Source organism: Tubulanus polymorphus, chromosome 6 (genome assembly GCF_964204645.1).
Source record: "Tubulanus polymorphus chromosome 6, tnTubPoly1.2, whole genome shotgun sequence".
NCBI classification, from domain to species: Eukaryota; Metazoa; Nemertea; class Palaeonemertea; order Tubulaniformes; family Tubulanidae; genus Tubulanus; species Tubulanus polymorphus.
In genome coordinates this window covers 12,096,122-12,121,035 of record NC_134030.1, presented here as the reverse complement: position 1 = coordinate 12,121,035, position 24,914 = coordinate 12,096,122, and the positions used below count along the sequence as shown (strand labels likewise).

Genomic DNA, 24,914 nt, shown 5'->3' with positions numbered 1-24,914 from the left:
CGTCAGGGGTCTGCTAAAAAGCCCTATCGCAACCGACTCGAGACATCGAAACCAACAAACCGAGAATGTACCAGGTAAGTTCTGTGGGTATCAGCATGATTTGGTCGTGAAAAATGTCCAGCATGGCGAAAGACGTGCAATAATTGTCATGGGAAAAATCACTTCAAATTCAAGTGCACGAAACCCAAGGTCGTGAAAGCAGTTGAAGCAGTGCGTCAGTCTGAGTCAGACAGCGATGAAGCAATCGGCTGGGTGGGCACTGTTAATGGAACACAGCCACCGCCTGATCTCATCAGTGCTCAAATGTTGGTGAATGACCGTGAAGTCAAGTTTCAACTCGACATGGTGCCAACGTTACGTCAAGAGAGAGCAGTTGACAAACTCATCGGGGGCTTATTTGATCATGTGGAATGGTTCTACGATGACTCCACTTGGTGAAACGAAACTGGACGTATCGGCCCCACTCCGCGCGGTCGGATTTACGCGAAGCAGCAGAACACAAACACGGCCATTCTCTCAATTTTCAATGATAGAAATCGTGTGTGTATTTCAATTATTTCGGCTGTTAGGGTTTTAAGGCACAATATAAGTTGATGATGTGATATGGCGATGTTAATTAATGATAATTCCGCAGTGAAGCTAGTCACGAACGCTGCCGATTGAGTATACAGCTGCCAAAAACATTGAAATGTGCGTAGTTGCGTAACTATTTGCAGTGAATTGCAGACGAAACATGAAGCCTTAACGGCCGTTTAAAAAAAAATCATACCAATCGCAATTGTAAAATAAAAATGAGATAGAACCTAAGTAAAAATTCTGGCCATTTCTAAAATGTTATTGATTATTATTACTAATTTTTAGTCAGTGCGGAACGTTTAGTTTTCCAACAATAATGAGGGGTGGTAGGTAGTCATGCAATTCAAGTCATCATTTATTACACGTTACTTCCGTGTTGTTGAAAATCTCGCGAGACCTGGACTAAACCCCAATGAACAATGTGATCTGTGTGCTGGCCACCAAAATGCACACAGATCACACTACACTACCCATCACACACTCCAGTACCCACAGCTTTCATATATCCATCCAAATATTTAGTGGCTTTCTTCCTGGATGTCATAAATCCATGTACCGGGGAGACGAGAAATGGTCGATTTTCAGTCGTCAACAACAATGTCTCGTGCCTACTAGGTCTTGGTGTGTTGCGAGATATGAAACTCATAACAGTCCACAACGAACGATTCGTTGGAAAGGTTGACTCAACACCCATACTAGGAGATCTAGGTGAAGTTGCACTGGCCGTTGATCCAGAAAAACGAGCCGCGAGCCCAACCTTGTCGAAACCTGCCGATCGCAATCAAAGATGACGTCAAGAGTGAGATTGACACTCGTTAAACGTGGGATACTCGCACCAGTTGTTGAACCCACTCCGTGGGTTTCCCAAATGGCTGTCGTGAAGAAAAACTCTGGAAAAATCAGGGTGTGTATCAACCCACAACCGCTAAATGAAGCTCTCGTGCGTGAACACCGCAAGTTGTCGACTATAGAAGATGTACTACCAATGCTTAGTAAGCCGAAGGTCTTCATCAAACTCGACGTAAAAGAAGCGTACTGGCATGTCAGGCTGGACGATAGCAGCTCCAAGCTGACAACGATGATAACTCCATATGGAAGATTTCGTTGGACTTGCTTACTGTTTGGTATCAAAGTCAGTAGCGAGATATTCGGACGAATGTTGAGCGCAGCTCTAGAGGGAACATCGAACCAATACGAATGCTTAAGCGCAAAGACGAAGCGTTCAAATGGACAGAACAATGCTAGGATGCATTTAATATAGTTGAGCGTAAATTAACGGTGACCCCAGTACTAGCCTACTATGATGCATGGAAAGATCTTGTGTTACAAGCCGATAGTTCGCGTACTGGGATGGGCGCTGTATTACTCCAAGATGGTCGACCCATCGAGTATGCGTCACGTACGCTGACCAGTTCCGAGCGGAACTGGGCGCAGATCGAGCTGGAGCCATTATTAGTTTTCCGGTTTGCTCGGCTACCCGTACTGGCGGGGTAGTCTAGAGAGGCCAATGAAAACTCCGGTTTGCTGAACTACCCCTCTTTGGATGTTTGATTTGACAGTTTCAAGTGGTTAATGGCTGTTTCAAGTGCTTACAACGATGCTTATTACTTCGTGGTACATGGTGGTTTAAAAAAGATTTTATAATAATACGCTCACCGCGTGGGCTTCGTGGAAAGATCACTACCTGTGGCCTTCCCAAATTTTTTTGATTGTCCTGTCCGATTCATCCAATTGAGAGACTGCCTCTTCCAGTTAGGGCATTTTTGGATCACATAACTCAGGAAATGACTTACGCTTTTGGGCCCCCTCGTCGGTTCCACATGTTTCATTTGAGCTATAGACCACAATGGTGACACCATGACGGTCAGAAACTGATCAATTGAGATATCCCCGAGTCTGACCACTTGACTTCGAATTTCGGAAATTTTTCAAATTATGTTTGTTTTCAAACTACTGAAGAATCATTGCAACTTCATAAACTGACCATCACTGACCACCACTGACCAATTCAAACTCCTTGAATTTGAAAACAATACACCGTGTTATGGTGTCAAACTCGAATGGATTCGCCATAAATATTGAGAATTCATGAATTGACTATCACTGACCACCACTGACCAATTCATGCTTCTCGAATATGAGAAAGATATACCGCGTTACGGTGTCAAACTAGAAAGGATTCGCCATTGAAAATTCATAAACTGACCATCACTGACCACCACTGACCAGTTTAAACTTCTCGAATGTGAGAACGACATACCGGTACCGCATTTGGTGTGAAACTAGAAAGGATTCGCCATTGAAAATTCATAAATTGACCATCACTGACCACCACTGCCCAAGTGAAACTTCTCGAATATCGTGGTCGAATTCGAAAGTGCTTGTCGTCGTATTGACCGCGTACTAGACCAGTGGTAACCAAGGCATTGAAAAAGTTTTGAAAATTCGACGGTACCGATTTTTCCGTCAAAAAACTGTTTCGTTAATATTTCAAGTTTTTTGACGCCTTATAAAACGTTACCATTATGAAACCTAAACAATGTTAACCATTCAGCGTCATTTTACAAACGACAGCCGTAAATCGATGTGCAAAACGTCACAGGTTTATGTGTACACAAACAAGCTATCTGGCAAAATATTATTGACGTAGATGTAGAATGGCTTCCTGTGATTATATAATGACCTATATTTGAACGTCGAAATGTTATATTGCATTAAATATCATTAGAAGACGTATTGTAATAGTAAAGGATGTATGATTATATCAGAAGCGGCAGGCATAAATAGAAATGATAAGTAAATCGGATTATTCGGTTAAATGGCGGATGTATACACGATGCGGAAGTCTGATATAAAAGTCAGACCCTGACGTGGGCATGCCGGTGGAATGACGAAGCTATCTACGATGTGTGTAGGGCCGGCGTGAATTTCATCAGCGGCTACAAGCGGTCAATATGAAAATGTGTAAACATATAATTTCAATATTCAAACGTTTTAGAAAATATGTTTGATATTAGGAGTATGCAAGTTTCGTGAGATTAGCAATTTATAATAGCATAGCTGTCATATACGGCTCCATGTCCTCTGATGGCATGTATATAAGGTGACAATTCAATTCAATTCTTTATTGATCCTTATTACATTGATATTCCGGGATAAAATTCCCAAATTCAATAAATACAAATTTTAAAATAAATTAATACAACATACATGACACACGGGTAATTCATACAGAACAACATAAGCATGTTATTTTAAATGGCAATGTCTACTTCAACCCACCCAGACTCAAGACTCTAGGATATCGAGTGACAGCCAAACCCGTGGCCGGGGACCGGGCCGGCTGGCTAGGCCACACAATATGCTCGAAGTCATGATGAAGCAGACATCAGAAGAGCTCTTTCTTCATCCATGGAGGCAATGAAGTTGCTGACCAGCTTAGAGGCATAAGTAAATGAAGTCGGTCGCACGTTCGCGATCAATTATTGAAAATTTTCAATAAAAAAATTTAAACCACTACTAGAGTCGAAGACCTGTATCATCTACCCAATCGCCAAATCTCATCATTTCCCAAATTTCTTAAAACTTCGATTTCAAATTTGCAATTCCACATTAGCTTAGCTCAGAAATTCTACATTTTTTTCCCAGGCGTCAAATAATTTTCTAAAATTAATTTTCTTGTTCTTTTTACTCTTCTATAGAATTCACTATATGAAAAGTGTTCATAGGAAATTCGGTGTAATATCAGTCACCTGTTACCCCTTTTTCATTGTCAGTTCTTTATTGCAATATCGTGCGCTCTTTTTAAATCTAAAATATAAAAAAAAACAGGTGTGTTTCGTTATAAACAAGGTTAAATTCCAAACACACATGAAATATGGAGCCTGTATCGCACGATATACACATCTAGCATTTTGTCTAACTAGGCCCTTTCTAAATGGCAATTGTTCAGTTTTTTAACGGCCGACATTCAGAGGCACCTAAAAACCGGTGGTAGCGCTTGAGACTTTCAGTGTAGGCCACATCTTACATTGACTCGGCTCGCGGTCGGTTGTTTAATGGGAACACATCTGGTTGACACTAGTTTCACAGTTGACGAATTCAGAAAACTTTTTTCAAATGTCTTTGATAACATCGTATACATAGTATTCTTCTTGATTACATTTCGCTGATTCCATAGATATGTTTTTATGAAAATTGCTCCAGTTATAACGGATTTACATACGTGTAAAATCATTATTTTCAAAATATTCAATTTTCTCCGATTTTGAAGAAATTCTGTCATCTCCACTCGACACATGATTTCACTTCGGCGCCTTTTAAGGGAGTGTCCCTTAAAGTTGAGTTCATACTTAGTTAAACAAGGAGATATGCCTGATTCCTTTTGAAAATTAAAATTCGACAGATATCATCAAATTACTAGAAAGGGACAGCAGCTCTCGGTCATCCGCGAAAAGATACCTAAAATGCAATCCTAGGGTTATGGAAAAACAGGACACAGAACATACAGAAAAATCCTTTGTTTGGTAGTCGACTGAAATGATTGAACTCTTAAATAGCAACATCCAGAGAAACAAAAACATAAGAACATATTCTCGCCCAGCCTTAAAAAAAACATATATAAAACTGTATTGAATACTTTTGGATTTTTTTATTTTTTACTCACTCACCCCTTCAACCTTTGATCTGAACCCCAATATTCCCTATTACTCTTAATATTTTCATATAAATGAACATTATTTACATGAATTTCATATATTTTGAAATAAATTATAAATTATTTATATATTAATTATAAAAGTGTGAAATAAAATAGAAATTAACGAGTTGATTAAAATTAGATTTTTAAACATAAATGTGTGAGTAAAGTGTGAGAAATAATTCATATTTTAACATTGAATATTTATATTTGAATGAGTTAGATTCATTTTAAAGTTTTGTTATAAAATGAAGAAAGAAGAAGAAGAACCCAAATTTAAAATCGAAATCAATGAAACCAACAAATTATTTTCACAGTTTAACATTAAAAATTATATTTAAGCAACAAATTTAGTGTATGCAAGACAATATAAAATCGATAATATTACTGTAATTAAACAAATATTATCAAATGAAAAATATTTTATTACTTAACTAGTAGATACTTTTGATAATGGTGCTAAAAATCCAAAAGTATTCAATGCAGTCTTAAATTATAAAGGGAATTGAGATGAAAACATAATAAATATTCTTCAAACTCCTTTTAACGAAAGAAATGATGATTTAATACTTTCTAAAGATTACAATGATTTGATAAACTTAAGAATTGAAAAACGACAATTATATCATTTTAATTTTAATAACAAACAAATTATCTATAATGAAAATTCATCAAATATTGGAATTCAATGTGAATCAGTTAATGATAATTCTTATAAAGATATTGGAATTCAATTTGGTTTAGATAATGAATTAAGAAAATTCAATCCTAATGAGAAAATATGTTTTTATAGTGGCGGCAAATATTTAAAATCACATAAATCAAAGCATTATCAAACAATTAAACATATCAATTATGAAAAGAATAATAATTCTATATTGAAATAAGATTAAGCTGTATGAGTAATTGGAAAATTTCAAATTATAAAACTAAAATATAGCTGCAAAGCAGCGATAACGGGTTTTCTGGATGCATGTGATCGAAAGGAAAAATTAATCACCGGGTATTCGATGGAAAAAATAAAATGAGATGATTTGGATATTATCGGAGCAATCCTCTTTTTGGTTGAATGGTCTAACCCCAGTATAGTCCCCCGTGATTTGGAAATTCTCGGAGCCCTCCTTTATTTACTTACTAAATGACGTCACAAACTGTTATTTCGCCGGTGCTTGTTGTCTAACAATTCAATTCAATTCTTTATTTACAGTAACTTAATAAGTAATTTTAAGTTTCAAATAGGATGGAAAGTACATTCGGACAATCTGTTGGTTCAGAGAGACCGTTATTACAGTATCAATTTATACATTTCGTTTCGGAACTGTCAGTTGCCGAATCTGAATGAAGATGAATTTTATTTGACGAAATCGGCGGAAAATATATAATAATAATAATCAACAGAATTTCAAGAGGGTTTTCGACGAAAGTCAGAAAACCCTAAATATTCAAAATATGATATTTCAAATTACTTATTAATCTTTTCATTTTTTTCTTAAATGAATAAAATTTCATTCCAACTGGAAAAAGTGATTTAAAACATTATCTTGTAGCTGGAGGGTTAATATTGGCAGCGCTTTACTTTTATAACGAGAATATCAGTAAGGATCTAATGAATGAAAATATAAAATTAAACAAGAAATTAAAGAAATTAAATGGAAATCATAAAAATAAAAAGAATTAAAAAGTTAATTTAGAAAATGATTTAGATGATTAAGACAGCATCTTTTAATTTGATTTATTTTACATATTTTAACTATAAAAATGAGTGAACATATATTGAATTTATTACACCTTATTTACAGAAATCAAGAGCAACTGAAATTAATAATTATGGTTTCAGGTTTAGTTTCTTTTTCAATTTACTCATAAAAACAGCTGTTAGAATTCTATGATAACTGTAGAATTAGGTATACAGAATTAAAAGAAAACATAAATTATATTTCAGATAGAATTAATAATATTAAATGCTGTGAAATATGTAAATATGTAAAGGTATAAAAATGAAAAATCATTTAGGAATCATAAATATATTCACGAGCTAAATGATAAATTATATAATTCAAATAAAGCAATAGACTGTTAAATTGGCTGAAAATATAAAACATATTGGCTGAAATATATAAAAATGAATAAATTATATGTTTAAACTTAAATTTCTATACTTAGATTAATAATTCATATTTATAATTATTATAAAACTAATTTATACATATATGTACTAGACGTACGAGTAAGAAAGTAAGAATTCTTACTTTCTTGGATTCTTACTCGTACGTCTAATACATAGATATATAAATAGTTTAGATTATATAATATCTTTAAATTTTATGATATATATTTGATTCAGTAATGAATTTCAGAATTATCATATATATTTGATTCAGTAATGAAAATCACAGATTTATCATATATATTTCTGTTTCAATATTTATTTATCTCACAGATTTATTCATCTTCACCTGTCAAGGGATTCGAACCCACTACGCTAAAGCATTGCCGAACCCCTTGACCTCACGAGTCGTTGGAGTCGTTACTAGCCGAATGGAAGCGAGTTCGGGAGTGATACCGAACCCCTGTCAAGCGAGATTTATTATATATATTTGGAAAAGTACAAATTATATTCAATTATATATTTATTTTTATCATTATTAAAAGAGTATTACAATGAATCCGTTAGATTGTTAAACTGTTTGAATATTAAATTGAGTAGATTGTATATTCATAAACTAAATGATAAATTAAGAATAAGACTGTTAAATTAGCTGAAAATATAAAATCTATTGGCTGAAATGTATAAAATATTGTAAAAATAGTATTTCATTAAAAAAGGGGGCAGAGGTATTAATGTATTAAATACGTATTAGATACGTATTAAATGCAAATTATGCTTTATTTCTGACAAGAGTGATATTAGTTACTTAGTTTATTGAATTTTCAGTTGAATTCTAGTCAAATGTAAAGAAATTTAATATTAACAAGAAATATTAAAAAAACATTAGAAAAACAATAACTTGCTTTAATAATACTAACTTATTCAATTCTAATGTTTTTTCTAATCGAATCTATTTAAAATATTATTTAATCCAGTGAGCAAATAGAAACAATAACTTTAACTGTTAGTATCACTCTAGCATCATTCTAAAGAAAGTTATTGTTTTTCTAATGTTTTTCTAATATTTCTTGTTAATATTGAATTTCTTTACATTTGACTAGAATTATTTATTTTCATATTTTTATGAGCTCGACCCTTCGACCTTTGGTATGAACCCCCATATTCCCTAATACTTACCGTAATTGACTATGATGTTTTCAAGTGGTCTTAAGTACCGCTAATAGCCGAAAGTCGTTGATTCATGTGAAATTTACCTACAGTGCCACCCGTTGGTAGTAAAACTAATCCGAGCAATACGGGTGTTAAATAGATACGCTCATAATGACCGCGCAGAACTCGGAATAGTACTATCCGAAGCAACGGAGTGTTCGTTCTTACTACGTAATCATGGGATTGTTCGTAGGTAACTATAACTTTTAACTATCGATATCAGAACCGCCATTATTCGTGGTATGTGACATGCAGTGGCTATCAGCATGAATTATAGTGCAACGACCACAGTAGCTGAAACTACCGTAGACTGTAATCGACCGTACGTTTTTAAAAACGTGCTTCTCGTCAGCGTAAAACTAGCGGGCGCTCTACCGATCAGCATCGTCGGCATCATTCTGAATACGTTCAGTATTTTCATCATACGTCGCCAGTCGTCTGATCACATCTCGTTGTACCTGTTACGCTGCCTCGCGCTGGCCGATATACTCTTCCTTGTTTTCAACACGATTCAGGAACCGTTGCGTTTCGTCGTGTCCTGGTTCACGCAAGGAACTCACATGTTTTGGATTCCGTACCTGAGCTGGGGCGTGCGACCGTGGATCTATAAAACGGCTTGGATTCCGCGACATTCGGCGCAGTTGACGCGCAACTGGATAACCGTGCTGTTAGTTTTAGAACGATGCGTATCTTTAACTTTTCCATTTTTCGTAAGATCTCACATTACAAAATACAGAATAAAAATCATTGTTTGTTGTATGGTTTTCGGCTTTGGTATATTATACTCGCCTTTCGTTATCGGCACACGCGTAAACACTTGGTTCTTTGACGCTTGTAACAATGTTCGCGTAATGGGCATCGGTTCAGCAAAAGGGAAGGTACGATCGGGCTTCTTCCGTGCTTTCAAATGGATTGACCAATTCATCGCTACATTAATTAAAGAATTATTGCCGGCAATTTTACTAATGATTTTCAATTGCTACCTGATATGGATTCTTCGTAAACTGACGGCGAAAAGAAAAGAAATGACTGGCGAAAGAAATATATCGCGTCTCGACGTGAAAGCTATCAAAATTGCTATAGCTATAGTCGTTCTATTTGTCGTCTGCGAAATACCGCCATCTTATCGATCTATCTATGAATTCCTAGCCCGTTTTATAAACCTTCCAAGAATTTGGCACTCCGGCGACGCGGTATACATCACTCAAATGATGTTCGACAACCTTTTACCAACTTTGAACTCGTCGGTAAATTTCTTTATCTATTACGTGGCCAACGATCATTTTAGAGCTACCGCTAAAGACCTGATTCTAAAATGTCGCTTTTGCCGACGAAAGGCGGAATGAAGGCGTGGCTGTAATTGCTTGACTCGTATCAAACCCGGATTAGAATATGCGGCTGACCACCAAACAACTCGCTATTCGACACCAGTATCTGTCAGTAATACTATGAAAATTCCCAGCCTTTATAGCAGAATTCTATGGTGGCTGATTCGGGCCATACTAAAAAATTTTTCTGTACGGCTAAAGCAACGATACAAAATTTTTCACATTGGCCCGTTTTTTGGTTTTCTCGCGCGAGAATTCAAAAAGTTTGGTTTTTTCGCGCGAGAATTCAAAAAATTTGGTTTTAGTATGGCCCGAATCAGCCACCATAGAATTCCTAAACGCAGATTCATAAGTGAATTGAACGAGGTTGATGAGGGCGAATTAGAACTACTATGATCCTCAAACTGTCCATCCTACCAGATGAGGTACTTGAATGAATGTATTTTATTTTGCAAAATAAATCGTTACATAATTACAGGATCACAGAATGAAATTACACTTTGCACATGCCATATACATACACATACAAACATACATACATATAAATATATACATAAAAGATTTAACAATATAAAGTGCGATGAGTAAGGAGAAGCTAAAGCTTATATGGGTCCTTATCCATCTATAGACGCTCGTGCTTGAAATGCACAATTAGTATCTCGTACGATGATGCGTGATCGAAAATAAAATATGAAATCTAAATCATTCGATTCTTTCAAAGAAATGCACTGGAAAATGTGGTGTGGAAATAAACTGAATTTCACATGTTGCCTCTCCCTGGACGTGTTATTACTTCACTAACCATGACATGATCGTCGTGGATCTGTTTGCTGGCCACAAATGCGCACAGATCACAGTACCCACAGCTTTGATATGACCATCCTATTATCTAGTGTGTTTCTCCCAGCACATCCTCCCCGGCAGGGATTCGAACCTGATGGCATCGAGATTGCCACGGTACTCGTGCCGTGGCTGAGTGTAGCGATGCCATCAGGTTCGAATCCCTGCAGTGGGAGGATGCTCCCAGCACGAACACGCGCATACACACACCACATACACACAAACACACACCATGCAACCACACAAAAAGCAAGAAAAGGGGAGAAAGGAATGAACAGAATGAAAATAGGCGTGCACGCAGATCTAATGATTAGAAAGAGTGTGAGTTTTGATACCATTTGAGAATGACTTAGCTGTTCTTAAAGACTTAATTTTATTCGGCAATTCGTTTCAAAGTTTCGCCCCTTTTGGACTTTTATTGGTGTGCATCTTGATTTAGAAATTATACCAAATTTCAAATTTAACTGACAGATCTTTTATTTGGCCGACGTGCTGAATGTCTTAAATAATCGTTTCGGAATTTGTGAAGAAATAACTGAAATCTGGGGTAAGGAGATCATTAAGTTGTGAAAAAACGAAGTCAACGCTGTCGTTTTTGGTCTCGAACGTTTTGACCAATATACCTACGGTCGTGAGTTGATGTTCATAATGATCACAAACCGCTTGCATCAATACTCAAGAAACCCCTGAGCCAGGTCCCCAAAAGGCTCCAATCGTCATTGATGCGCGTACATCGTTATGACATCACATTTGTATTTTGTGAAGGAAAGTCGCTTGTGCTTGCCGACACATTAAGTCGTGCTCACCTGGAGAAAGTGGATGATCGACCATGAATAATGAACGTCTGTTACTTTCCGTCGATACCAGACTCTTGTATTGCAGAAGTGGCAGCGGCCACTGAACGTGACGCAACGCTCCAGAAACTGAAATCTTTGATTATAAATGGTTGGCCTAGCCTGAAAACCGAAGTACCGTATGAGGTCAGGCAATATTACGATATGCGCGATCTGTTCGGCTATGAAAGCACAACAGGGATCCTCGTGAAAGGTGAAGCGGTGATTATTCCGAAATCATTGCCCAAAAGCATGAAAACCAGATTGCACGCTGCACATCTTGGTTATGATAGCATGATGATTTAACAACACTAAATGTCCATCAGAATTGTTCTATACATTTTATCTATATTCTATATTCCTTTAATGTTTAAATGTTAACGTGTAATAGCTCTTTGTTTCTTGAGACAGTTTGTCTGTGTCTAAAGCGTTACTTGTTGTTTGTCTCACTGTTATTTTACTGCTCGTCACCTTTGTTTTTGTATCATTTTCCATGTCTCCACCTGTCTCGTATCTCAATGTATTTAAATAGTTTGTGTGTAAAAATAAATCAGTTCCAGTTTTGGTATTCCAAACTGAAAGATCGCGTGTGACTTTTTCGAGATCGAAGGGTCCAACTACCTCGTTACGGTAGATTATTTCTCTAGCTGGATCGAAGTATAGCGTATGACTTCAACCGCTACTACGAAATGTATATCAGTCCTCAAACAGCAATTTGCGCGTTACGGGATTCCGAAGCAAATCGCGACCGATCCGGGTCCTCATTTCACTAGTCGTGAATTCAAAGAATTCTTGCGCGTATGGTGAATTAACCATATTGAAGCGTCACCATTTCGCGAATGGTAAAGCCGAAGCCGCTGTAAAAACGATCAAACATCTGATCATTAAATCGATGAAAAATGGTACCGATTTATTGCAGGCTCTACTAGAGCTCCACAATACACCACGTCAGGATACGGGTTTGAGCCCGACTGATCTGATGTTCGGGCGGAAAACGCGCTCATTCATCCCGATGCGAAAACGGGCGAAACGTCTGACACATTTTCGTCGAAAACGCCAGAGGCGAAAGGAATCTTTGCAACGGTACGTTAATCGAAGATCATGGGATTTACGGAAACTAACGACTGGAAAACGTGTTTATTTCGAACATCGCGAGAAACGACCGTGGATAAAAGGCGATGTTGTCAATATTCTGTGAGATCGCACGTAGCGAATTCGCTGAGATAACGGAGGCACTTACCGTCGAAACCGCATACACCTGAGACCAACGCGGATCGAAGATACGGTGTATGACCAACCAGAAGTTACGCTCTTCGACCATCAGGTTGTTACCGAAACCTGTGCGACCGCCACAAATCCGATATCCGACCAGAACGCCGCACCAGATCAAATTGCGCCGGAATCGACAATCCGAAGAGAACGTCCGCGGAGAATAAGCAGACCGCCGAATAACATATGCATGTGCAACAACATATAAGTTAGTAGCATAGTAGCATAAAAAATAGAAAAACTAATAAAAGGAAGGATGTTGAACGCGTCACTGTGAGTATTCAGTTCAACTGGAAGTCGTCATTATGTAGTATTATTACGTGCATTGTTTATGAATACGATGGCTGTTGAATAAAAGAGTTTAGTTTGAATAATCAATTAATTTAATAATTAAAATAAATCAATGATTTGAAAATAATAAATAATTGATATTGGTATTTCCTTAGGCCACGATAACCCAATATGGCATTTAGCAGACTCTATGAGCACACATATTTTTTTTTTTTTGGTGTGTGGGGGGTTCTGCTACACGTATAGGCCTACAGACAAAGCAAAAATAATCTCATAACAGAGATCCAATTTTCGGTAAAACTATATAGGCCTATAAACAAAGCAAATACAGATATTGACTGGATTATGTTCAACAAAATATATCACAGGCTTATTCGGGACTCGAGCTCAATATGCGGTGTATCATCGACTTCCGCCCTTTACTATCATGTTGAGCCTTTTTTATCTAAAGGATTAATCGAGCATATTCTTGTGCGTGAATCCCCATTTGAAAGGTGAGAAAATCTATCGCCATCGGAATAAGTACACCTTTTTATATAACTAGTACTGTTTAAATTGTTTCTTCGTTGTTTGATGGGTGTTTTTTAGTCGATACACGGCGATTTAAAGTGTTTAGTTACATTTTTTAACGCGTCTCACAGGTGTAGCACAGAAAATAAATGGGGCCGCAAAGATGCTGTCAGATGGGTGGCCCAAGAACTGTCATTACATAAAACAGACTTTAAACAAACCTTTCCTTAAAAAACGGTGGTTCGTAACTACTTTCATCCTACTGCCGCCCATGCAAAAACACAGGGGTTTGGCAATGGGCTTGGATTTTATTTCCGGGTTGTTGATAATTAGGGATGAAAATCTGGCGCTATTGCACTATCAGGGAGGTCTAGGGATTCAAAATCAGTAACTTCATCAGTAAGCATCTTCCGCGTACGTCCCTGTCTGGATCCGCCACTGGCATCATACCATACCGGACCACCGAGCTCACTGAAAACCAAATGAATGTTTTAGCTACGTATAGCCTCACCTTACCTTAACCATATCCCTAGTTGTGAAATGGAAACCTAACCCTCTGAGTCCTTTTGACCCTCTTCTCACCTCTCCCCCTTAATCCTAAATTCAGTATAAACCCTCGTAAATATGAAAGTTACAAAAAATCCGCTTTACAACACCGTAAAAGTAGCCACTTCGTTAATAAAAAGTGATGTGGACTGATGGAAATAGGCCCTTAATCTAATGTGTATGTAAAGAATTCAAACGATGAGATGGAATAGGAGATGAGTTAATTTGACAATACAGTAGAGATTTTGTCTGAATTATACGAAAACCAAATAAAGTGCTCTCATCTCAATAGAAATGACCTAGAGAGGGGACTTGATTTTTAGTCCGAAATAAGGCCGGACAATCCAAATAAAACCGATCCAAATTAGTTATACTGTACCGCGCAACCGGGATTCGAACCTGATGTCGAAAATCACCTGCTGATGGAATTCCCTTGGAAATGACGTGACACATTGGCAAAATAGCGTTTGCTGAAATAATGCCTCATCCATGTCCATTTCCTTTAAAGCACAAGTATTTACTGACGCACTGGCATCAATCTTTCCAAAAGACGTCTTTCAAGGATACTCATTGGAATTAATGACAGTTGCATAAGAGGTTGACACTGACCTAAACCAAATCCGTTTTCAGTAATAACTTCTCATTTCAGATGCCTTCAGAAGCTGTTGAAAAGCCTTTCGAAGACAGATCTAAGGATGATTCTCCATCTGCAACTGATTCTGAAGATGAGGATTCTCCCCCAGAATTAGAAGATCATGAAGGACACACTCACAGTGATGTAAGATTTTGATTTGAGAAGTCAGGATCCAGGGATAGAAATAGGAACTTCATCCTTCTTCTGCATGGATTCGAACCTGATATGGCATCATTAGACTTGGCCACGGCACAAAACCCTGCAACATTAGACAGGGCCCAGTTTCACGAATGAGCACACAGACATGAATTGACTTGAATTCAAATTAGTTTAACACTTTCGGTGCTGACTAATTAATACCCTTTAGTGCTGTAGATAACCTAAAAATTTTGGAAGATTCAACCCTAGCGTGTTCAGGGCTTTCAAAATGATTTGAAATAGGCCCTACCAGTTGCAGACTAAGAAAAAGCAGTTGAAAAATTTTCCCCGACCACTTACACAATGCTTTATAGCCCACTTGGGACTTGAGTCCCAGCGGGCTATTTATTGCATTCACTTTTCATCCTTCGTCCATCTGTCCATCTGTCTGTAGCGGGAATCCAGTTATTATTTTTTGGGAAGTTTTGAAGATGCTTCAATGTAATGTCTGTAAATTTGGGTAACAAATGGATCTACCCTAGACACATCTTCAGCCCAAAAACTGGCCCTGTGAGATTCAAGATGGCCGACTGACAGCCATTTTTGTTCGCCAAAATCGGCACTTAAGAAAAATTGGGTTGATCGGACTCAAGATGGCCGTCCTGTGACCTTTTATATGCCCAAAAATATCAATTTTGGCCTGAATTCTTAGTCCTGTAACTTCCTACTGGTTTGCCATTTTTCATTGAAATTTGTGGTGGCTATTTCATGGGAAGGGATCTTCAATATCTGTGACAGGTATTTTTGATCAGCCAATTATGATACAATTGGCGGCCATCTTGGTGTTATCAGTACTTATTCATAGGTGGGAAAGTTTTTCCACATTATATTGATACCTAAGCATATTTTGTTACCACATTCAATTAGAAAATTGTAGCTTATAACGTGTACTATGATATTGGTGAGTTTTAAGATCATTGGTTTTTGTTTATGGTCACCAGGGGGCGTTGAATAATACATTATCTTAGTATTTCTATATCATATTTGTACCAATGCATATTATGTTACCATCAATTGCAAAGTTGTAGCTCATGACATCGTCAATGATTGTGGTGAGTTTTAAGGGCATTAGTTATTCTATATGGTCACCAGGGGGCGTTGAATAGTAGAATAACTTAGTATTTCCATATTAAATTGGTAACGAGGCATATTTTGTTATCACAATCAATTACAAAATCGTAGCTGCTGACATGTTCTATGATTGTAGTGAGTTTGAAGGTCATTGGTTTTTGCATATGGTCACCAGGGGGCGTTGAATATTGAAATTGTCAGATTGTTGAGCATTTGAAACCAATTCCCAACTGGGCATGGTGTCCCTGGACCCCTAGTTATATTTTTTGTTCATTTTCTACGTACCTATAAATAATCCGATAGTTTATTGTAGTTTTTTCTCCGTTAGATGTTGATGTAGAAATCCTCTAGTTGATGATCCCGCGTGTTGACTAGATAAAAAAGGAAGCACATTTCGAAATGCAAATTTGCCAGATGAGAGTATGGTCCTGGGCTATCCGAAGTGTAGTTGTATGACATCGATGGTGCAGTTTTAGCTATGCTCAAACGCAAACGATGACAACATTTCAAACGAGTTGACAATTCTAGTATCGAAGATATACATTTCAAGAATCATTGTAGATTGTTAGAATTATATTACTTTTCGCTTGTTCCAACCTGTTCCTGAAACAAATTTATAATCAAATTATTGTCCTGAATTATAAGCATCTTTTATTTGAATAATCACCTAATTTTAATCAAAAGTTAACTCGCGTTCGTGAAACCGCTACCCCACTTAGCGCCAGTTTTTTCTTAAAATGGAACATTTGTATTAAAATCACCCAATTTAATGGCCCCTGCTTACATCTTGATTCAAATATAGGCCTATACCATATCTCCCGGATATAATGGCCATCATTTTTTATTGATGATAAAATCAAGGAATTTGTTGCTGAAGTTCTGTTTCCAGTGTTCTGCACGCGGTTGACTGAAATGAGCCAAACTGCGCATTGTCTATTAATATTTACCCCAAACTGCATGAGAAAAGTAAACAAAGTTTGATTTGGTATCCCTTACAAACCCACCACACTTGCCATGATTGAAACAGGGGGCTAGATTTTGAAATCGGAAATCGAAGTACATTTATAGTAATGCGACAGGCGGTTGAGTATACAGAATTTATTGTGGAACTGGGTCCAAAGATGTTTCCATAGTTGAGACCTGCCGAGAATTGTGACTCGATATATACCGAGTATCACTGATATACTACGGGCTGATCTCATAGCTGTGGAGAATTAAAGATCATTTGATTTAATTTTAGTTTGCTGCAGCCGGTGTAAATGAGGAACCAGTAAGCAAGGCAAAACAAAGCCGGAGTGAAAAGAAAGCTAGAAAAGCTATGTCAAAATTAGGTATGTTTTGAGTGTTAAGAGTTTTAAGTGTGAGTTAGGGACAAAGTGAGGTTCAATAGCGAAAGATTGACAAATTTTGTAAAGTTTCAAGGAACATCTTGTTTCATTATAAGGAAAGCCCCAATATAAAATAGCCATCAATGTTAATGGCTCCATACTTGACACTTTTAACCATTAGGTTCAGAGCTCTTACAACCAGGGTCTGTAGATGTTTTCCTTATTATTTCTCTCCATATCAGATTTTTAAGAGCTCCTTTTTGTTTGCTTACTTGATAAGTACGTATAATGCAGGTGTCAGTGAATGACCTGGTTACAAAATCTGGTGTCAGTGATTGAAATTATCAAAGGCATTATAAAGAAATTTAATACATGGCATTTTGAAGCTGTCGGTACAAAGATACGTTAACGGCTATTTACTAGTACATCGACCCTGCAGTGCTTCATCTAGCCAAAAATAGAAGGGCGGTCCGCCCCGCCTCCGAAAATAGCCGCCCTTGTGCCCTTCAGATGTGTCCCATGCTCGCCCTTGTGCCCTCATCACTTGTCGTAGGTCTGCCATCCTGCCCTTGTCAGTCACAAGTATGAGTCAGGGCTTTCAAAATAAGCCGACGCATCCGACTGTTAGTAAGTTTCCTGCGACGGCTATGAAATATCTCGTATGATATCAACGATAGTAGCTGATGTGATCAGTGGTTATATTCAAATGTTCTGCAGTCGGTGTGCATCTGTGAAAACGTGCCTCAGACGCGTGGCCTAGTTTAAGTTTCCAGGAAATTGGCTGACTTCCAAACTACTGCCAATCATTCTAGCGACTGCCGTTGTTAAGCTGGTAGTGTATATTCGATGGATTGTTTCGTTTTGAACACATCGTGATGCTCTGGATCTTTTTATCTAGACTATTAGACAAATTTTTTATATACAAGGTGAAAAACTTTGTTCGGTGAACTCACAGAGAGACTCGCACAGACAATTAGTTTGAGTAGCCTAATTAGCAATAATGTGTTCTTAACCCTTTCGCTGCGTACACGCTTGCACCGCCCCCTACGTAAGGTATTTTCCGAAAAATTCGATTTTTTTCAAATTGTTTTTAACCCCGATTTTTCGCGTTTTTATCGAAGATTATGATGTTATTTAGTGAAAATCAGTAAAAAATCATACCAACAGCCTTTTCTGTAGGGGGGGGGCGTGTTGGGGGGGGTCAGGATGGGTTAAAAATTTTTTTTTTTCAGTTTTTCACCCAAGTGCCTATCTCAGTCTTTGGTGATTGATGCTACGGTGTGGATGAAAGAAATTCAATTGATATGGGATATCCTTTTCCGCTGGTAGAGGTACGTAAGTGGGGAGCCATCTCAATCCCGCGCAAATTACCATGTGCTCAACAGGCTGACAGCACCAACTACTGACGCATTTTCGCCATCTGTTGTTTAGAAAGCTAACTATCTTGTCTTACATGCGTTTCCATACTGTTTGCTGTGTACGCGTTCGAGTTATAAATCAATAGGTGCATGACGTTTCTACAACGTCATACGCACAGCAAGTGTCACTCATATGACGTTTCCAAAACGTCACACGTAGCGAAAGGGTTAAGCTGACTGCTTACCAATTTTCAACAGTTACTTGCCAATCACTAACACTATCAATTTAAATCAATTAATTTGATATTTCTAAGATTAAAAATATGCAATTTCATGTAGGCCTATACACTATTGCTGGCTCTTTTTCGCTGTATTTGCTACTTTTGATTGCTTTTCTTCTGCAATTTTTTTGTCTGCAACTGGTTTTCCAAATCATTTTGAAAGCCCTATCTAGATTAACTTTTGTTCATTGACAGGCATAGGATGTACTGTGGTCAAGTGTGTCACTCATGGCAAAATCAGAGTTAAACATAGTTTCTAGTCCTCAATCATAGTAAGGAGTACCTTGATTCTATGCAATAGGGAACATTGCAGTTTGCCCCTAAAACAGACGTGAGCGCGTTATTATGTGCCCTTGCTCCGATGGAATCACGCTACAAAAGTGCCCTTATTTGAAATCAGCACCCTGCCCTTTTTTAATGCTAGATGAAGCACTGACCCTGCCCCCCGGATGAGGCCTTCGACAGGCATACGATCAATACGTTGTCCATACGATGCTATTTGCCTGCCGTACACGAATCAATTCATTATCGTTTTGTAATAGACTGCCTAATGAAACAGATTCTTGATTTTCCGTATCAATGTTGTATCTCTGTACTGACGGAATGTTAATCAAATTAACAAACATCGAATAGATGTCGGACTCTCAACGAACCCAAATTCCATTGCAAGGATTCAATCGGATGAATGATGACCTCATATCTCAATCCGTGTGTGTATTAGACCGGTTGCCTGTCTCATTCAATAAGCTTATGGAAGATAGAGACCGGTAACCAGTCTTGGATACAACCATATAATAAAAAGTTTTATGGAAATGAATTATCGCGCCCCGTGGACATTGCCAAATCTTTATACTTAAAATCTGAAATCTAAAATGCTTACATTAATTGGTGCTTTTTGATGCACCGGACCCGTTGATGCTTGTTGTCGGTTTTTTACGCTAATTAGTGTGATCGGTGGTTGGCGATTCTGATCGTACCGCGACTGACGTCGAACATCGAACGCCTTATATCTGTATGTTGGCAGTTGACGTAAAGGTGTTGAATGCCTCGAGCACAAAGAACTGACCAAAGTCTTATTGTGATAGTATGCCCATCTGACCAGTAGAATCCTTGTCGTATGCCTGTCATATTGAAAATAGAAATAATCGAATGCCTCACCCTGGGGGGTTCAGGTCATTCATTGACACCTGCATAAAGGTGGGCTAAAAAGTAAAATTTTGAATTTTTTTCCCAGATTTCATGACAAAATTCAATTATTGAATCTTTTGAGGCTGAAACAACCTGATGTCAACCCTTGGATAGGCCTAAACTGATTAATAGTTTTAATGTCATTATGTAATTTTTTGTCTCAGGATTAAAGGTGGTTTTTGGCGTCACGAGAGTAACGATTAGAAAGTCAAAAAATATTCTGTTTGTTATCAACAAGCCAGACGTCTTTAAGAGTCCTGCTTCAGATACATATATTGTCTTTGGGGAAGCTAAGGTATGTATAATTCATTACTTATATGATGGTATTGAAAATGATTCATTATGCTTCTGAATCTATCTGCATATCATTTATCCTATTTGTGTAATATGCATTCCAAGCATTTTTTGCATGCTCGATGATGCCAAGCCCAAAATATTTTATTGTTTCAGCATCAGTTACATCTAGGCCCCCTATAAGTATTGTTGTGCGAAGTTTTTGTGGACCTTAGTTGACAGGAGAGGCTGTAAATTTGGGGAGGGCCACGTAATTGTTTTCATTAGGGTGGATCTCTCCCACGTCTGTGTTTCCATCTAAGAGAATAGCTGTTGCATCAGTTAAAAGCAGTGGTTAGGTATAGTTGTTGCATTCGTTTTAAGCAGAGGAAAGGCTATTTGTACGTAGAATATCACGTTCGACTGGGAACCAAGGTCGTGGATTTGAACTCCTCTGTAGTGTCCCCGGGCAAGACACTTATCCTCATTTCCTCGCTTCAATCAGTATTAAATGGGTATCTGGCCAGATAGATGGCTCCTGAGTGCCTAGAAACTGCTCAGACGTTTCTTTTCCCCAGGGAGAGATGGTTGATAGTTATTGGCTAGGGGTTATGGGCTGAAAACGGTTTTAGTGTAAAACCGAAAATTCAGGTTCTCAATGAATTTTAATAGTTTTGATATTTTAAAAACTTTTTCGATCTCGTGAATGTGGGATTTATATTTTACTTATCTCACGCGATTCATTGCGTGTTTTACCGCGTCATCCACCCTACTTATTACTCTTCAAGCCGCCTGAATTCGCCCTGACTCTTTTTTCATCTGCTGCACAAAAATGGTTATAATGGGATTCGAACCCAATAGCTTATGATAAACTAGACACCCAAGTCCTCAGAATATCGTACTGAAATCAAAATCATCCTATTTGAAATTCTTCTTTGAAATATGAACATGACAGATCTGAGCGCTCAACTTCCAATCCAACTAGGCCTAAGTCTGAATGAATTTCGGGGTCCCAAAAGGACACAATTTTGGTGGTCCACCTCGTCAAATCTTAGATCACGTGAAAGCCTTGACTTATTTACTACAAAATAACAGCATCACATGAAAATAAACTGGGAATGAGGTATTCTGTATCGAAATTCCTGAGTGCATATGTGTAAAGATCCATTACCATATGAAAATGATTGAAAGAATTGGTTGAAATGAGAAATGGAAAATATCATTATTTGACTATCATAGGAAAGAAACATCAGCCGTGTAGGTTGTTCTATTCTCTAGCATGTCGCATTATAAATTGTACTATAGTATGTAGCTAGCAACTAAGTTGACTGTTCATTCATTTTCAGATTGAGGATCTAAGTCAACAAGCACAAGTGCAGGCAGCAGAAAAATTCAAAGCTCCTGATGGTGGATTCGGTTCAGCTTCTGGTGATGGTGTACAAAATGCAACTTCGCAACCAACTCAAGAAGAATCAGATGAGGAGGTGGGTTTGGACCTGTGATGGTTGTATTATGCATTTATTCAATCATGCAATTTCCTATTTATAGCAATAGGCCAGCCTACAACTAGCCTGAACATGGCCACCAGTCTGCTATCTTGAAAGCAAATTCTAATCTCCGTGTGTGAACGTATCCAATGCATAAGCCCTCTAGGGCGCCTTTTTAGCCAACTTGGGACTTTTACAGGGTTTGAATTTCAGAATTTGTCATCCACATCAAGTTACTTTAAGAAATGCTGTTGATGGCGGAAGCGATCCACAGCAAGTCTAGCTCTCGCCACAGCAAGTGCCTGTCTTGAAAACAATACCCGGTTAATTATGTATTCCATGAACATTGAAAACTACTTCTATATGAGAGTCAACGTTATTTGGTTACTTGACTAAAACAATTAAATGAAATTGAAATTGTCAAAGGCATTTTAAAGAAATTTGATAGACGGCATTTTGAAGCCGTCGGTACAAAGATACGTCAACGGCTATGTACTAATATATTGTCGGCAAAAGCCGTCGATTGCCGTTGTGAAATTCAAACCCTGTATAGGGAATTAATGAGGCGTTTACAATGCAGTGTGGTGTATAAATCAGTGATAGATTTTGCTAGTATACCGCACTAGCATGATTGTCGCTAGAATGATTGTCAACTTATCTGAAGAAATCGGCAGTGGATCAGTCAGTCAGTAGTTTCTTGTCAAAAATATAATTATTTCTATGAATCCCAGAAAAAAGTTTTTGGGTCGGTCGGGTTACTGCAAACTGACAACAAACAGATTTAGGAATGACTATATGAAAAGCGAATATATATCAGGCTGACCATAGTGCCAGTTGACCCATTGGGGCTCTGTTTCTTAGTAAGAATGGTTTAAAAGTTTAAAAGTTTTAGCAACAAATATTTAATATGCTTTGAAAAATTAATTGTCTTGATATGAAAATGTACTTAATGTATTTAAAGTACGTGTATCACACATCAGTGGTACATGATTTGTGTTAGTCACATACAAAATGACTGACATATTGCTGTGTTGTTGGGAAGTTGTGTTTATGTATGTCAATACAACTCGGAAATAGGTGTTGATAGTAAACTCTACCCTTAATTCTACCTTTGATTATCCACCACTTTCTAGACAAGGCCAATACATGATATAATCAAATTGGAGGATAACTGAACGAAATCTCGTCTTTTTAGGAAGAAAATTTTCAAACTGCTTGTGTTTTCCTACCTAAGCGTAGACCTTGATTTTCAGCTATAATTTTTTACCATTTATCTAGTTCAAAAAGAATGTCACTGATTATTCGTCGTTTCAGTGTTTGACTAAAACAATAATTCGCTTAGCAATACTTTGCACTTTCTGTAGGCTGGTAGAAATATATACACATAAGGTGGTGGATAATCGAGGGTAGACTGTATGAAATTTGTCAATCCCAAATGGGCCATCAACCATGGCTGCCTGTTTTGAAAAGTAGAATTCCTGTGAAGGTCTTCATTTTGTTAACAAATTTGCTTTTTGGTTAGGTCGATGCCACTGGAGTAGAGGAAAAAGATATTGATTTGGTCATGTCCCAAGCAAACGTTTCGAAGAACAGAGCCATTAAAGCATTAAAGAACAATAACAACGATATAGTAAATGCTATCATGGTAAGTTTACCTTAATTTCCTAGTTATCTGATTTACATTAACATTCAAGGAATGCCTTAAGCCCTGTGCTCATCCAGTCTCCTTAGTCTCAGTCCAGTGAGATAGGAAATAATCATGACTTGGGGTCATACAGTTTATCGGGGCGACACACATTAGGCAATTTCTCGGGTATTTGAGTCGTGTGATTGGAATCGTCGGTAAAGCGCCCAGTGTGTCAGGATTGGCGCTTGAAAAATTTGCTCAGCGATTGAGTTGGATGACGCCTGGCAATTTTGACGCGGGTGACTGAATCAACTACTGTGACAGGATGTGGTGATCATTCCCTATTATCAACTGTCCATTGACTGTTCTCTATAATGGTTCTCGTGATAGTAAAATGGCGACTGAATCTTTTAAAGGGTGGCTGTAGCGTCCGGTTATTCCGCAACAGTGGCACACTCACTTGCCCAGTGTATCACTCTTGGCGATTAAAACGCTGGGCGACTTGAGTCAGTCAGGCGATTCAGTCGCACCATGGGTTACCTAATGTGTTCATGCCTTGGATTGCTAGGCCTGTAATAGAGAATAATGTCATGTCACATGAATCTTTGATGTACATGAGATCATCATATGAAACTAATGAAGGCATCTTCTTTGTTTTTTTCAGGAATTGACGTTGTAGTTGGTTCATCCAAATTGTGATTCTCCAAATTTTTATCTTGTAACTCGTCGTAATAAAAATCTGATAAAAAGAAATTTGGTGTTACGTTTTAATCTTAAGGCCATAAAAAGCTTCATCACCAGGAAAACTAGCAATTGACATTTCGGGTGAATTCTGGAAGCAAAAAATCCCTCCATTTCTGAGTATGCCTGTGATGTTGGTTTTGTCTGGTTTGAAAAAGTATCTGATATGTTGTGGTGTCAAAGATTATTCAAAACGCCAAAATGCTACTGATGTGATTGCAGTAGACTCATTGAAGTTGGATACAAAGCAAAAAAGGAGTCCGAGGCAAAAAGATCCCTCTTGTTAGCAATAGACAAGGGCGTTGTTATACATGTAGTGGCATCTGGACTGGACAGACATCAATGAGTTAAACGAGAAGATCTTTACTTAAATTTACACTGATGTAACAACGGATTCTGTTAATATATAGATGATGCACAATGCAAATAATACATGTAGAGGAGTAGAACCACTTGCCGGGTTCATTTGTTGAAAAAATGAAGAAAAAAACGAATCGATGTGCTAGTCTTTCGAGTG

At 37.7% G+C, this 24,914-nt stretch overlaps 1 protein-coding gene across 1 annotated transcript; it reads left to right on the top strand.

Annotated features, from left to right (window-relative positions):
• The first annotated feature begins 13,572 nt into the window (after positions 1-13,572).
• On the top strand, positions 13,573-24,409 carry LOC141907361 (nascent polypeptide-associated complex subunit alpha-like). Its single transcript, XM_074796979.1, has 7 exons — positions 13,573-13,649; positions 14,861-14,989; positions 17,355-17,445; positions 20,434-20,564; positions 21,889-22,026; positions 23,552-23,674; positions 24,321-24,409. The coding sequence occupies exons 2-7, from the start codon at positions 14,861-14,863 to the stop codon at positions 24,333-24,335; spliced, it is 627 nt and encodes a 208-aa protein (XP_074653080.1). The 5' UTR covers positions 13,573-13,649; the 3' UTR covers positions 24,336-24,409.
• The last annotated feature ends 505 nt before the right edge of the window (positions 24,410-24,914 follow it).